Source organism: Amphibalanus amphitrite, unplaced genomic scaffold (assembly GCF_019059575.1).
Source record: "Amphibalanus amphitrite isolate SeventyFive unplaced genomic scaffold, NRLGWU_Aamphi_draft 000603F_arrow, whole genome shotgun sequence".
In the NCBI taxonomy this organism is placed as follows: Eukaryota; Metazoa; Arthropoda; class Thecostraca; order Balanomorpha; family Balanidae; genus Amphibalanus; species Amphibalanus amphitrite.
In genome coordinates this window covers 90,234-107,004 of record NW_024882097.1, presented here as the reverse complement: position 1 = coordinate 107,004, position 16,771 = coordinate 90,234, and the positions used below count along the sequence as shown (strand labels likewise).

The window sequence follows — 16,771 nt, the reverse complement described above, 5'->3', positions numbered from 1 at the left end:
AGTCGTTGATGAGGGAAATATAATTTTTTACCAATAATGAGCATCATCTTGCAGCAAATGATTCGAAGGACTGTATCGCGGGATATTCAGTAAATTCATAACGCCACTCGCATGCTGCTGGTGTGGGTGTGTAGACATCCCCTTTAGTTGTGAAATTTCTAGCACAGTTCACAAAAAGGTGTTACGTAACCTAACAAGTTAACCAAGTTAACAGGTTTGGCCTTAGTCAGCAGCAGATGTCGTGAGCAGAACGGGCATCAGTCTCCAGTGGAGCATGCAACGATCCTGCACATTGCACAGTTGAATAAGCATCCCGGATAATAATTAATACGTAATGTCTTAAGCAGAACTATCGGAAACCGGTAAGTTACTGCAAGCTCAATATTTAAAAAATGAGGCAATAAGCATTGTTTATCTATGCATACAGTGGTCAGTTGTTATCTGTCATTTCCTTTCGGGTTTTGCAAGGATGACCGGAAGGGACAATCTACCCCGCCGCGCGCTGATACCGGCCAGTACACAGGATACGGGTCTGGTCAGGACGCAGGACACTGGTCCGGTGACTGAGCCCCGCTCCGTGTCAGGACGCGGGCGGCGCCCCCACTGACCGAGGCTCGCTGCGCGATGGCCGGGTGCCGCTGCCGCAGCCGGCGCTGCACGCTGTCCGCCGAGCGGTGTCGCGCCGGGGAGCGGGCCGGGGAGCGGGCTGCTGCCCCCGGCGCCGGCGGCCGCGCCGTCACAGGGGCCCGCTGCAGGACAGGACAGGGCGCAGGAGAGGCCGCGGCGCGAGGTCGGCCGTCAGACAACCGGCTGCAGGAGGGCACCGGAACGCGGAAACACCGGACACGGCGCGCACCGCGGCGCAGGAAAGGGGCACAAGGTCGGATTCACAGGTGGGGCGGGGGTACATCACTCTGCAATTTAGATAAGACAGCAAGGTACGCAGATTTACTGAGCACGCACCTCGGCACCAGGAACGATTGGGTGCACGATGAAATTGAGTTTATATTCTGTGATTGATACGATACAGCCTAGAGCAGCGATTCCAAAAAAGAGCATATTCCCATAATGTGCAATAGGTTACATACCTCCATGGGATCGTAAGAGTCGTCCTGGGGTGTGCTGGGGAGGGCATGGCCGCCACCACTGCCCTCGTCTTGCTCCAGAAGACGAGACACCTCGGGCAGCTCGAATCTGACGAAAAATAACAATCTTGCTTAAACATTTGGCAAAATATATGTTGCACTGCGACATCCAGCTTCATGACAGTTTCAACATTTTCGTCACGATGTGCATTACGATTAAGATTAGCCGTGGTCTAAGATAAGCTAAGTATTTCACAACACACGAGGCAGAATGGCCCCAAACACGTGAGCATGGCGAAACTGCTTAAATCCTCCCATACACTCAATGATTGAGCAACGGCATGGCTTGAGCTTCGTCCTTCAAACGAGAGGCGACTCGTTATCCGCAGCCAATTCGTTGCACAAGTGTTGGATTACCCCGATCAGAATTAAAGGTGCTGCTGAGTACGGCCAATCCGCTTCGTGCTGTTACTTAAAACTCGTTTTGAGATAGTATTACAAAAATATTGACGCAGTCAAACAAGAACCATACAAGCAATTTTTTGTGAAAGCCGTTTCGCAACTGAGCACACTGTGATTGATTTAGATCGCCAAAAAAATCGTTGTCTTGCTCGAAGACCGGAAAGTGGCCATTTGCAAAATAAAATCGAAAATTGTGTCAACGCAGTGTATCGTGCCAGCCGCTTCCAATGCGAAGATAAAATTACATGCCAAAAGCATGGACGAGAGATGTGGATGGACGCATCTCTCTTAAGGCCTGGCTACACTATGCGTTTTCTGCGTGCGTTTTTGCAAGTTTGCGTGTTTTGCGTAATATCGTTCTAGGAAAAAAGTTATAAACAATATAATTTTTACTTTGGTTATATACAAAAGCTAATATAACTCTTATGTAACTAAAATTTAAGGTGAAAAACATCACAAAAACGTAATATCGTTCTTTTTTCTAGAACGATATCACGCAAAACACGCAAACACGCAAAAAACGCACGAAGAAAACGCATAGTGTAGCCAGGCCTTAACTCATGTGAGAGGCCAAAACAGTCAAAAGCAAGGTTCCAAGTGGTCATAAACACTATTGATGGGCGAAAATATCATTCATTCAAATGCAAAAGTTGGGAGTAAGATCGAACAGGAAAAATGCCTGTAATGATGGATAATGGACCCCCCCCCCCCCCCCCCAGGGGCCGCGCAGTGGTCAGTCGTTTCTAAAGCATCTTAAAAGAAAAAGGGAATCAATAATGTTCATTCATTCATTTAACTGTATATTTTCCCTTATGGATGAAACACTGCAGCAGACAGCACCCACTCTGCGCTTAAGATGCACTTTTCGATAGGACAATCGAATGGAGATAAAAAGTAATCGAAGCCGCGATATTCGCCCAATGTTTTCCGGTTGCTCTTCTCCATCCAAACAGCGCCTGTTTCCGAATTCATTGCCATTACTACGCCTGAATGCTCGGACTGCATTAACCGCGAGCATGCCTGGCTGGCGATGGCCAGGACCCGCTAAATTACTCCATGACTGGCGAATAAGTTCCCAGGAGACCCACTTGCACTGGCCCGAACGGCTGCACGCGGGGCAATACGTGAAGCGGTGCCGGCGCGACTGCACTGTGCCGAGGTTCGCACTGCCGCCGGCCTCCCCCGCCCACCGACAATACGGGGTCAGCACGCAAACGGGACGGCCGACGCAGTGGTAACGGGATAAACAGCGCTGCACGGCTCCCATGGCCAGCGCGGTCACCAGCGCGCTGTATGTGCAGCACTCATGAAAGGTAAATAAATGAAGCAGTCGTTTAAACTACACTGTACAAGCAAAGAAAGCATCGTTTGCACCGACACTATATGTACATGCAAGATATCGCGTCCGGCCAGAACAGGGGAAAACAAATGTCAAATGTCAAACTCGGACCAAATGGAACGGAAAGTAAGACAGGTCAACAAAAAAAAGATAGACATTCTCAGATAACCTAGGCCTCCTGAATATCTGGCTATGTGCGCAATGAAGCACATTCAATAAAATATGTGTCAAAGGCGAAGCTGCAAAGAAGAAGGGGAAATGCGAGTCTTCTTTACTGTATTCCTGGGCATCGAACGAAACAAAACAATACAGAGCGTTCAAGTCGATATCCCCCCCCCCCCCCAGCCCTACGCATCAGTTCGGTCTTCAGTCACAGCAGTCCAATCATAGTCCAGATACATTGAGTCATATAGCAAGTAATCTTACCCGAGATAGCCAAGTAATCAGGTTTTCCCAGCCGCCAGCGAGAGCACCTACCTACCTTACTTCCATTTCCACTTCACGAACCCGAGAAAGCACATCGGGCGCTGGCGGACTTTGCCAGAACACCTTTTTGCCAAAGACAGACGAGTGAGCCTTGTGCTTTGAACCGACCTTTGGTTCAAGGTCGAGTGACCGACCTTTGGTTCAAGGCACAATGTTCACTTCACGTCACTTCCATTGAAAATCCCAGTGTCATTGAGCTGTCGAAGACCACCGCTCTGTTTCAATGCTCACGAGAATAGCGCCGTCCATATTCGAACAAATAGGTACATTTGGTGATCATTTAACACCTTTTGTCACATGGCGTGAGTCGACGGTTCAAACCACGGCGAATATCACGAGGGCAGATGAATCCCCCGGCGAAACTTGACCACTAATCAGATATTACAGGAGGGCAGTATACTAAGGTCACGCTGGCCTCTGTTACTCCGGCACCACGCCCCAATCGCCCGTACTACGCCTCCCCACGCATCTGGACACGAAACCGGTTCCAGCATTCTGACAGCAGCGAATCTCAAGATCCCGACCGACCTTTGGATTCAATCCCACCACCGCCCACAATCTTCTCCACCGGCACACCACGAAGACCAGTATTAGCCTACGTCACTACCTTCTGTTTTAGTTCGGCGGCTCGCGGCGAGGGCGAACTTTACACCCCGGACAATCTCCGAGCCCCGGCGCATGCTGTTACACAACGAGTATACAACCGCTGTGGTCGGGACTGTTCCGAGAACTTTGGACTCGGTGCTAAAACGGTCCACCTCCGTGTTCGTGATCGCGGTCTGCGCGGACGGGAGCGTGACAGCTGATTGAAAACGTTACCTACCAGTGCTGAGCTAAACAGGGCATGCCAGAAACAATGGCTGAATGTCAAGCGGTTCAACAAATCAGTCGTGTGATATATTTGGCAAAAGCAGGGAGCTTTGAGCGACTTACAGCAGGTTATTGACAGCAGAATTACAAGAAATCTGGTAAAACTAGCTAGACATTTGAAATAACACGGTCCACGGATTTCTCAGTCAATACAGCCCTCGGTATCAACCGACAACTAGTATGTGAATCTCAATCTCCCACCACAATCTTATCTAGCGCATCTTTGAACGCGGTCACCGCTCGCATTAAAACCCAACGAAGCCGCTCATGACTCCCCAGCTCCTAAGCCGCTGGGCACTGACCGACAGCCGTCAGTCGCTGACGCGGCGAGTCCGCGCCCGTTCCGGTGCGCCACCCTCGCCGCCACCGCGCCGCGCTCGTCACCGCCGCGCCGCACGGCCGTTGCACCCGGCGCTGAGGTCACGGGGCGCCGCGCAGACATGAGCGAGTCGACACGGGCCATCAACCGGCCGGCCGCCCCGCGCGCTCACACATTACACATTAATGCCCGCGCCCGCCTCGGAGCGAGACGGCCCAACTGCAGGCGAACTTTTGGTCTGCGCTGCAGGCAATGTGAACTCCGCACCAATGGTTAATGTGATCGCGAATTCAACCAGACAAATCGATTATTCACGCATCGTAATGGAAACTACGAAAATGTTCGGAAACTGTAACCATCGGATAAGCCTATGATATCTTCAGCAAAGCCCCATCGTAGGTAGCTAATAAATTGTTTACTCGAAGCCTCAGCTCAAGCCTCAGTCCCCGACACCGACAATGTCTGCTCTCCACCCAGCTTCAATATGAGCACGATCCATAGCCAGCACCAATCAACCAAGGCATGCCAACCCTGCCCCAGGATCAAATACCGCGAACCAGTCCTAGCCGGACAGACTACAAGTCACATCATTCCCCCCCCCCCCCCCTCTTCCTCCTCAGCCCTCGCCGATTTCACGGCTCGATCTGAATAATGAAATGCAGGCACTCTCGGTGACTGGCCGCGCTAACGGTATATTTCCTTACACGGCAATCCACTGGAACATTCCCCGTGTTACGGAAACTTGGCGTTTGACCGACAAATGAAGAGGTGGGATCAAGTGCGGTAAAGAAACAATCAAGCCACTTACTGATAAAGAAGGATAACCTAAAGAAACCTAAAGAACAAGCCACTTGCTGATCACCACAACACCTATTTGAAAACATCACTGTGCTTTCTAGAAATGCCTTCGCAAACCTCGAATAACCGTGGAAACTGACAATCGCAACAAACTGTGGTTGCGACGATTATCGCTATCTCCACTTATTCACATTGAAAACATGCCAAAATAATCGCTGAAAACAATCTTAGCATTTAACAGCAAGGGCTAACACATGCAACAAAAGCCCATCCAACCCGCCTGCTGTGCCCTGCTGCCCCTCACCTGTCCAGCTCGGAGAACTGGGAGAACTCGGAGACTCGCCGCCGGTGACAGCGCGGCACCGTCTCGGGGCCCACCGGCGCGTACTCGATCACATCCTCAGGACTGGCCATGGTGACTCGATGTCGCTGCGGGGAGACACACTGTCAGGATGGGCACAGCAAGTGTGACTTGTGCTGGGGCATGGGGAGGTGCTGCCCTGCAGGCTAAAAGTCACTGTGGTATAGCTATCACTAGACTCAGGGTTGAAAAATAATACTGTACACATACAAATGACAAGTAAGTAGTAACTCAAGATATAGGTACTGTCAGATCTTGGAACCAGAACTTTCATTCTAGACTAAGCTACAAATAGTAAGCCTGTAAGGTATTGCCTCTGAAAAGCCAAAAAGCCCAACTACAGACAAAACCCAACAATCAACACCTGTGCAGTGTGCTTTCCATATGGCATCTTCAGACAATACTATGAACCATACTAGGAGTATGGGTAGATATTACATTAAATGTGATAATATGACAAGGAAGTGTAGGTCAAAAGACCAGTGTTTTCTACTGACAATAAAGAAGAACTGTGATGCACCCTATATGATCAGCTTGTACATTATGTGTACAACAACAAGCAGTAAAAATAGGCAAATGAAATGAACTCATTAAAAAGTTTTAACAAGGCATGTGCATTCTCAGACTCTATTTCCTAATACCTGTTTGCTGCTAAGATAAAATAAAAACATGAAACAAAAATTATGGTCTCCTATATAAGATCAAGCTAAAACACTTCTGTCAACTCTGCATAGCTCCCAATTGACTTGAGCCTGAAGCAGACACTTAGATTGATAAGTTGATTAATTCAGTAATGTCGCATGGCGTGTGAAAACATTAACAATGGGATATGAATAATGGTGCAGATCGACATACCGTCCAAAAGGTGTTTTGGCATCAATTGTTCCAATGTTTGAGCATTAAGTGTTACAGTTAACTGGCAGAAAATGTTAATTGTTGGTCAACAGCAATGTAGCATGTTATGATACTTATTCATTTCATTTGACAATTAAAATGCTAGAGAAAGTTTGTAGGTATCTCCAAGCGTGTTCGGAAGTGAGGGTGAGGGCTTTAAAGGCTATTTTCTTGATAATATTGGCAAGTTTCAGGAATTCCTCCTAAAGAACAATTAAGCAAGTTAAGCTCAAAGTTAGGTAAATTGAAATGTCAAGAGGTAGGTACACCTAACACAAGAATACTAGAACAATGATACTTTCACAAATCAGTTGGTGACATACCAGGGAAATAAGCTAAAATTAGAGCGCTCTATTTATTGCTCCTGCCCCATGTTGAAGAGATACCCCTAAAAGCGTGATCTTTTATCGGCCCTTACGCAGCAAGGCAGTAATTCTCAGACCGGTGGATGGTATCAATAGAAAGAGAATGCGTCAAAGATTAACATGAATTAATTAAAATAACATTAAAATGTTAATTAAGCGTGGAAATAAGTCCCAAACATAAGCTAATTATTGCTCCTACCTCGGCGACGGCGCTCCCCGCAGTCGGCGGAGAAGCTAAAATAAAAGCCACCATCCTCCTCCGTAAGTCAATTTTAGAGCGGCCGAGTGGGCCGATGCGGGGCCACCAAACTGAGGTGAGACGTGGCTAGTAATTGCAAACCGCCATAGAAATCAATATCTTAAGACGTACCATATGGGATGATTACTCTGAAGCTGGAGTGAAAGCATGAGTAGATTGCAAGAAACGAAATGCATAGATTGGTTGAATTATGTACAATAGGCACAGCTCAGATGAAGCCATTTCTATGATGTTGATATATGACATAACCCTTCCTCTCCTCACCTATGACCTAAGTGCATTGGCAGTTACCGGCAGTTTTTGAGCACGAGTGTAATTCGCCATCGGACCGCAATACATGTTGCCAGGCTGCTGCAATTACAACGAACATACGAATAATGCCTTCATTTGTAGGCGTTTGTTTTTTAGGCGGTCTTTGACGTGCAAGGGGGGCGGGGGCATACCTGTCGACAACTTGAGTTTCTCCGAATTTCAAAAACTCCCAGAATTTCAATTCCTTATGCACTGTTGTAGGTACAGCTATGTTCACAAGTTTTCGTTTCCTCCTGTTCTAAAAAGGATGATATTTGTCGATTTCGTGCGTCGCTGATAGGAGGGTGCGTTTAATAATTAGGCCCAACGCTTTCTGCATCCGCGAGTACCTTCAAAAGGGAACAACAGTTTCCATTTATTACACTATGGGACATGTGACAAAATGACCACTGGAACACGCATGAAACGGAGCTCATATTCCTAAAAATGTCTACAATCACTTCTTTTCTGACACTATTAGCAAATACCATCTCAAGTTAGGTGGTTGACAGACAGTTAATGCCTAATGGAGATCTGGGGAGACTGAGTGATGCCAATTCACCACTTAACTGATAATGAGGGCCGAGGGAAGAGAAACATGCAACATGCACAACTGACAACTTGACAAGTGACAAAACACTACCACTATTGTGCAGTGCAGTGTGCACAACAAATTACAGCAGCCAGCCCAAAAATGCTTTTGGTGGCTAATTGCAAACAAGTCACTAAAAAATGTCTTAGTTGCAGCTGAACACTGCACAATAATCACACTGTTCACACATTGAGTGAGATGCCACAGGTGGTTTGAATCACACTTTGGTTCAACTGCAAATCTGAAGTGTTGTCATGAGGTTCATGCCTCCATGATCACAGCACTTTGGTTGTGGTTGGCATAACACTTGTAGTCTGCAGAGTTCCACATGAACTGCAGACACCTCATCTGGTGGTCTTCATGTTGCTCAACTTCTTCAGGAGGCAAATGTCGACCACCCAGCGGAAGCATGGCCCTGCAGAAAAGAAAGGTAATGCATAAGGTACAAACATTATCTGCTGAAACAGCTCCTTCTGTTGGCTGTTATTAAACTTTTAACATAGGTAACATAACAACATGTATTCCATGTATATTACATTTGTTGAAGTAAAATACTGCCGGCTATTTCAAAACCAGAAAATGAAATTATATTGTGGCATAATTCACCTGCTCAGCTATCAGTATCAAATAATAATTAATTTAATATTTGGCATATTCTATATAACACATTCATAGAATATTATGCTTCACGTTACAAGGACTCACAATCTTTCTGTTGGGTGTTTGATTGACGCATTAACTGAGTTTGTCTTAGGTTTTATTATTGCAAAAAATTCATATTGCATTATTGTATCAAAATACTGCCAGCAATAACAAAACAAGAACATGAAATGCCAATGAGCAAGCCGCCATTCCTTAAAATGGATTACTTTGAAAGGAATTTTAGTTTCTTTTAAGGAAAAGGAGAAATGATTATCAGGTAATTATCAGAAAATCACTCAACCTGCAAGTGGCTGGGTGGTTTCACAGCAAACATCAAGCCAAAACATATACTTACATCTATCTAACAATTGAGCCATTTGACTACTACAAGGATATGTGAGCAAAATAAGAATCCAATTATCCAATGTTGACTTCCTTGCAAAGTTTATGCCTTATTTTATGAAAATGTGTCACTAGAATATGATACTTATCATCGAATATTATTTAATTTACGATTTATTTCGATCGGAATGCACATGGAGTCCCGCGCCATTTTCGTCGACGATGAATATGATCGTGTTTCATGAAGAGATAAGGGGTTTCAATGGTCTTTCAAAGCAATAATTTGATGCAAAAATGTGTAGGAAATAATATGAAGCTGGTTCAAATGGCCATCAACCATTTAAAACACCGAAAATACTCACAACTCCGTCCCGACGACCACGCAGCACCGCGAACGCCACACTACTGGCACAATGCCAAAACTGCTGTCACAGCGGAAATGTTTTTTTTTCTCGATTGCAATTGTGGAATTATTAATTAAACAGAAGATGATCTTTCCGAAAAACCGACTCATTTCATACACAGATGCATGGAAAATAAAAAAATCCCGGTAAGTTTATTTGTATTGTTTTGTCGATTTTGACATGCTCCTAGTTTGCAGCCATATTTCGATATGTTCTACAGGGAGTTCAGAATTATTTCAGGACCAATCTTTTCCTCATTCATTTTCCCGTCGATCATGAAATTTTTAGAGCGGAACAATTGGTTTCCAGGCGGTCCGAGCGATTTTCGTGAGAAGGGTGCAAAAATCGGCGTCATTTTTAGAGCCTCGACACCAGCTCAACACAGGACCCTATGGGAGACGGTGAAGTAGCGGGAGCAATAAATAGAGCACTCTAATTTTAGCTTATTTCCCTGGTGTGTCACCGACTGAAATACACAGATTCTAACTTGAATGTAACCAGGTGAAACACCATTAAACCTCTCAGATAGCAACAAATCATTAATCCTTATGAGTATTAACGAATAACAGAGCAACAGCAAATGAAATTGCTTTCAGGAAATAGCAGCAATATATCATTGGCCTGAGGTTTATATAGCCTTGGCCTGAGCTGTTGCGTTCTTTGGCTACTCACATGCCAATGACTTTCTTAGCAGCAGGAAAACACCAAGCCCTATAAACAGCCTTGCCCAACCCAGCAAAACACACAGAACAAAATTGCAACAAAGGAACAATCCAGAATACCAAAGGGGAGCTACGCCGCAACCGACCTCGGCGCCCGAACGACAACAAATGACGCAAGAAAGTTGTCAATACTTCCAAGGTTTGGTAAAAGAACAGCTGATTGGTATGGCACTAAAGCGCAGACAAATATATGGGACGCAATGCACGGCTGAAAAAAAAAAATTGTATTTCTGTACAAATGAGATTTAAGATTGAATAAAATGAGCTTATATTAGGAAAACAAATTGTAAAGTGACCAGATCCTTATTTGATGATAAGCCTCCTGTGGAAGCTGCTTGTGATGTCCATCATTATGCTTCGCAGTTCGCGGCTGACGGACTGACACGAGGCCATGTATCGGGCTGACAACCAATTCTTGCGTTTGATCGCTTTCCTGGGTAATAGGATGGGATGATACGATATGAGGACGAGGTCTCAGCTATCCCTAAATGGCTGCAGTGGTTTACAGCGTGCCACCGGGACTCAGGCGAGACTGGCTGAGACAGGCCACCGAATCATCTATGCACAGTGCACACTGCACACCTACCCAGTCGCTGAAACGGTCACCCATCTCGGAAGAACATGCTCCTATAGGCAATAGCTATCTTTGGCTTTCCCTGGTTGTCTGCGACATCATCATGCATTTGTGCGACCATCAAAGAGCTGCTTCTGAAAACTCACTGGACTTGATTAGCGATCTAAATCAGACTTGCGGACATATACCTATGTTGGAAATGATGCCTCCAACTCTTCAAACGATATGTTTAAACGATTTGTGTCTCTTGACTTGTTCGTTGGTTGTTCCGATGTCCAACTGAGCCGAGCCGGGACTCTGGAGAACTACCGCTGTTCGCTTAGCCCAGCGGCCAGCAGACGTAAAAAGACGGAAACAGGGCGTGGCGATAATTCATGTATTTTCGTCAACACATTAAAACCGGCACAGGTCGTGAGTAAACAATTTTATATTTTAGGATGATCCGATGTGATGAAGCAAAAAAACATACTTTATTTTTTCTTCGTGGTTATTGTAAAGTGTCCGCTCATGTCCCGGGGACAATCTTAAGATGTTAATATGTAGGCATGGGTGGAGAATGTTTGAAAAAGTTACCCCGGCCGGCGACCGATAGTCGGAAAGACGACTAAGCTCACGTTGTTGTCAACGATCATCATAAACAAACCCCTATTCTGACCCATGGAAATGGAATAATGGACGTTGTGTTTGTTCAAGGGTGAGCGTTGTATCCGACATTGTATCATTCATAACATTGTTGGCGATGATTGAAAAGGCGATTTTCTTTTAAGTGATTTTTTTACCTAAACTTATGCAATTTCACAATATATCCTATCATGACTCATTATGAGTAGGTAAATGTTGCGTTTTCAGCTTTTTATTGTGTCTCAAAATAGCTACAAAAAGATGACAGCTCACCTCGTAGGAGCTTTACAGAGAAAACTGAACGTTCGAACCAAAGCACTAAAATGGGTCACTGACATCCAGGGACACAGTCTTTTTCAATGTTGGGTGGCTCAACCTCTTATAAGACAAACAGGGAGTCTATCCAGGGATATCGACCGGTCCCGGTCTCGTAGCTCAATCGCTTGAGCGTTGGACTCCGCGTGGCGAGAGCACGTGTTCCGGTTACAACAGTCCGAGCTCGAAGCGTGACGGACGCTCGATGTATGAGTATCCTGACGGCTACGCCCTGACGGCATGGTTGCGGTTTGTGGCAGGCCAGTCGAAGGCAGTGAGGACAAGCAGTGGTTCTAAAAAAGTGCGCCGAAGGCGCGCCAAATTTTCGAAACTGAACACGATTTGAGAGCAATCTTGGCATTGGCAACCACACGCGGGTCCTAGGGCTCAACGCCACCGGCCACCGCATGGTAAGTTTAGTACCTAAATAGTGTAAATACCTTCCTGATTTGCAGTATTACGCCCATGGCAGTCGACATCCGAAAAACGACAGTTTTCTTTTCTCGTATGGCGACAGCTTTTAGGATTTACAAGAGTGGAAGAGTTACCCCGGCCGCGCCGGGGTAGGCTGAAAGTTACCCCGGCCACGGCCGGGGTGGCCGGGGCAGATTCTCCACCCATGTATGTAGGTACCTACCTAGGTATCAAGCAGATATAATATTGGCACCTAGCTATGCTGTCACAGAATATGTTTCTTGACTATGAGTTGCCTTTTATTGCCGCAATGGGTTCCTACCTATATTTGCTTGAACAAGCCATCGTCACTACCCAATTGGCGCATGGGATACGTAAGCTCGGCAAGACTCCACGGACCAGACGCCTTCTTAATAATATGGATTAGCCCTAGGGTGGCGTGACGACCACGTCACTCGGAGGAGCCGTGAGCGAGTCGCACACCATGTTGGTCAGTCTGGTGCCGCTGTGGCTCATCCTGAGCAGCTGGCCGGTGCCCAGGTTGGAGGGCAGCACGAGCCGCGAGCCACTGCTGCCGGTGATGTAGTCGGTGATATCAAACGCCAGGTCTGTGTCGTCGGGGTTGCGGGCCCGCCGTTCACCGTTAATATCCCTGTATGTGACGCCGATAAACTCGATAGACATGGGGCGCGCCGTGTCCGCCCACAGGAAGTCGAGCTGGGCCTGCGTGTGGAGACTGGCCAGGTCGGCGCCCGACATCAGGTCCTGGCAGTGCGTGCGCGCGTCGTCGTAGCTCAGAACCGTGGTGGAGGTGGCGTGCCAGTAGTATCGGCCGTCCACAGCGGTGCTGGACGGAGGGGTGGTCGCCGCAGAGGTGCTGGACAGCGGAGTGGTCGTCGCAGCGGCCGCCGGACGGTAGAGCGTCAGCTGCGGCGCGTCACTGGGCGGCTGCCCGCCGTCCGCAGTCGACTCGGCCAGCCTGCAGAGACGGTCGGTGCTCTCCCAGCTCAGCTGGCCGCAGGAGGGGTGGGCCGCACAGCGGGCCGAGCAGCTGACCAGAGAGGGCGCCGGCACCTGGTGGATCCAGCTGACCGGCTCCAGGTCCCGCTGACGGTCGAACCGCTCGGCTCCGAGCGCGACGGACGTCAGCAGCAGCAGAGAGGCCGCCGCGGAACGCATGACGTCCGGCGGCGGTACCGAGTGCTCGCACCGACACTCTGCAACGACACTCTTCACCGGACTCACGGAAACTACCGACAAATGAATGACGCACGACTTCGAGACGTGCGGTATATCAACTTCTGCCAAACCTCGGCACCTCAGCTTCACGCTCACGGCAGGATGAATGATACTGGCAACTTTCTCTGTGCTCTGACCTTATCATCCACTTGCAATTACACCAGCACTCATGCAGCTCGATCCACTTTTGTCGGCACTGCCCGATCAATGCTCGTCAATATTTCGTTTCGATCGTCGGTCGAAAGCTGACTAATTATCTCTCGTTGTAGTCACAACTCACAAGCCTTCTGTTCTAGAGTACGCTCCATGTTTCTGCCGTCTGACGCCGGTCGGTCCTTGGGGACTTCTGAGGCGGTGCTTGTTTTGACTGATATAACCTTTCTTCGAACGGTCACCATGCGACGAACCCCTCAGCCAATATCTTTGAAATCGTACTTCGTTAATGGTATGAAGCCTAATTGCTGCAATTTCTTATTAGACTTCAATCGGTCTGATTGAGGCAATACACCATTCTGACTAGATTGGTGCAATTTGTGCATGCCACTGCATCCGAATGGCTGCGACTGATATATGCGTTATTTGAGGACAGTAGGTATACCGGAAATGAATGGCTATGGAATGCAGCTCAGTCACAGCCTTTCCAGCATACCTATATCTCGCACGTATAGGCCGGTTTGTTAAAGGGACCCTCCCACCTTAACATTAGTTTTGAGTTGAGATAGCCAAATTGGTGGCCATGGCCTGAAAATACCGGTTTGGGCATTCACAACATCGAAAAATGCTTTAATTCGGAGATATGGAATTTCAAACTTGCAGTTTTCGGATTCTAAGGGGCTAATGCATTGGTATGCCCCCTTCGAATTTGTGACGTCAGCGGAGATCTAACGATTTTTAAATCTTTTACTAAAACGTTTGGCAGCACGCGGTGGTATATGCTGCTTTACGCGCAACAAATGCCGCACTTTCAAATAAAGTCGCTAGGAACAGCGGAGATCTCAAAAAGTAAACAAAAGTAAAAGTCTAATATCTTGAAAACCGGTGAATATTTTTCGATGAAATTTGGTAGATATTCATTTTTGCTCTTTCTGAACCGAGCGACATCACTTTCATGCCAATTCATTAACTTTTTTGAAGGTGGGAGGGTCCCTTTAACAAGACAAATTAGTGTCGCAGAGTTCAAAACAATAGTGTGCATTGAAACCATTTGGATGTCGACATGGAACAAAGCCCTAGGTACCGTGTCCGTGACTATGCAGCTAATCGAAATTCATTAGGTACGGGGAGTGGAATGATGGCTCTACCCGATGTGGGCTCAGCAATGAGTGATGCGACTTGGTCACTCAGCCGATCCCGTGTTGACATTTTGTGACTGACAAAGGTAAGCATGAGCAGCTTAAAATCGGAGGATCATAGGCTAACTTAAAATACGCATAGAGCTGAGTATCTTATGGAATGAGCGGAAATATCCCATTCCGGTGTCGGCTTCCTGTGACCTGCTGCTAGCGCCTAGCTGGTACAAGAAGGGAGAGAGCAGGAATACGCTCGTGTGCCTACATGATAGGTACATCATCTATGCACCCACGGTAGAATTTGCAATCGAACGGCTAATTAGTGTACGGGCAATGGCCCCTTTGCACAATGCACATGCCCCCGGGGCTTGACCTACGGTGCCTATGTGCATGTGGTGCTGTGGGGCTGTTCACCACATATCAGTGACTGGGTTTTACGCAGGCGCACCACATGCATGACAAGAAGCAGACACTCAACCATCGACTGCAACAGGCTCCACACTTTGCGATTGCTCCGTTTCCACTGCTGGGCTGGGGCCACCCGTCGTGTATGTAAATGCTCTTCTCTTGCGGCTTCGATCCTCCGTTCCGTCGTTTCCGTCCTCAGGGTACTGAACTCTTTCTCCTCCACGTGCTGCAACTCCCACATCGGGTTGGAGAGGCACCTTAACCCTCGCCCGTATAGGGGGGGGGGGGGTCGACCGGACCCCCCATGGTTTTTCGCGAATAACTCGCGTAAAAAGCGGCCGATCGCGACGAAACTTTCAGTACCCTCGCGTTCATCAATTTCACACCTACCCTGAAAATTTCATGACCCTGACCCAAATGACCTTTGACCTGTGACGTACTTTTCGAGACCATGTTTGGCTGGAATCGCGATTCGGCGTATGTCGGCTCGCATTAGCCGCGCGTTTGCAGTCTTTTCGTGGTTTCAAGCGTTCAAACATGTGATATGATGTTGCCCCCATGCATTAGGGTGGGTGTCAAGGTCACCGGAAGGTCAGGTCAGGTAATTGACCTTTGATGACCTCGGTTCACTTTTTCGAGTTTTACATGTTTCTATGTATGTATGTATGTATGTATTGACACCAAAAGCCTTCCACATATGGCGTGGCGATTACGGCTTCTAGGCCAGTTTTTGGAGCTGAATTCGAATTTAGCAACCATATGAACATTTACGAAGTAGTTTTGGTGCCTTCGTAACATGTTACGAAGCTGTCAGAGGCGGTTGCCACCTACTACGAATACCCTTACTGGTTGACCTGACCTGACCTGACCTGACCCGACCTGGCGTAAATACATGAAGACATCATCTGTGATCAAAACTAACATGATATTCGTGATCAGCACCCCGAAAAACCTCATAGCAGCGACACTTTACGACGTTCTAACAGGTCCCGATTTTCCCGCCTTTAGGGTCATTGACCTGACCTGCAAGGTCAACCAATAACCTAGGACCTTAAAATTGGGTATCATCGGCTTCCTCTCGTCATGGGCAGCACGCTCGTTTTTTCCGCGAAGCTCTAGCTCGATCACGGGCGAAACGGCAAGGGGGGAGGTCCAACGGACCCCCCCCCCCTTATACGTTCGCGGCTGGAAAAACACCAATACGGGCGAGGGGGACCCTCCCACCTTCAAAAAAGTTAATGAATTGGCATGTTAGTGATGTCGCTCGGTTCAGAAAGAGCAAAAATGAATATCTACCAAATATCATCGAAAAATATTCACCGGTTTTCAAGATATTAGACTTTTACTTTTGTTTACTTTTTGGGATCTCCGCTGTTCCTAGCGACTTTATTTGAAAGTGCGGCATTTGTTGCGCGCAAAGCAGCATATACCACCGCGTGCTGCCAAACGTTTTAGTAAAAGATTTAAAAATCGTTAGATCTCCGCTGACGTCACAAATTCTAAGGGGGCATACCAATGCATTAGCCCCTTAGAATCCGAAAACTGCAAGTTTGAAATTCCATATCTCCGAATCAAAGCATTTTTCGATGTTGTGAATGCCCAAACCGGTATTTTCAGGCCATGGCCACCAATTTGGCTATCTCAACTCAAAACTAATGTTAAGGTGGGAGGGTCCCTTTA

At 47.3% G+C, this 16,771-nt stretch overlaps 1 protein-coding gene across 1 annotated transcript in view; it reads right to left on the bottom strand.

Annotated features, from left to right (window-relative positions):
• LOC122394639 (adiponectin receptor protein-like) overlaps positions 1–10,347 on the bottom strand; it is a 29,624-nt gene extending 19,277 nt beyond the window's left edge. Inside the window, exons 1-4 of the mRNA XM_043391649.1 lie at positions 10,318–10,347; positions 5,664–5,788; positions 1,089–1,194; positions 609–749 (exon numbers count right to left, since the gene is read on the bottom strand). Coding sequence (XP_043247584.1) covers positions 609–749; positions 1,089–1,194; positions 5,664–5,773 — 357 coding nt within the window. The 5' untranslated portion in view covers positions 5,774–5,788; positions 10,318–10,347. The remainder of the gene's footprint in view (positions 1–608; positions 750–1,088; positions 1,195–5,663; positions 5,789–10,317) is intronic.
• Between the last annotated feature and the right edge of the window lie 6,424 nt (positions 10,348–16,771).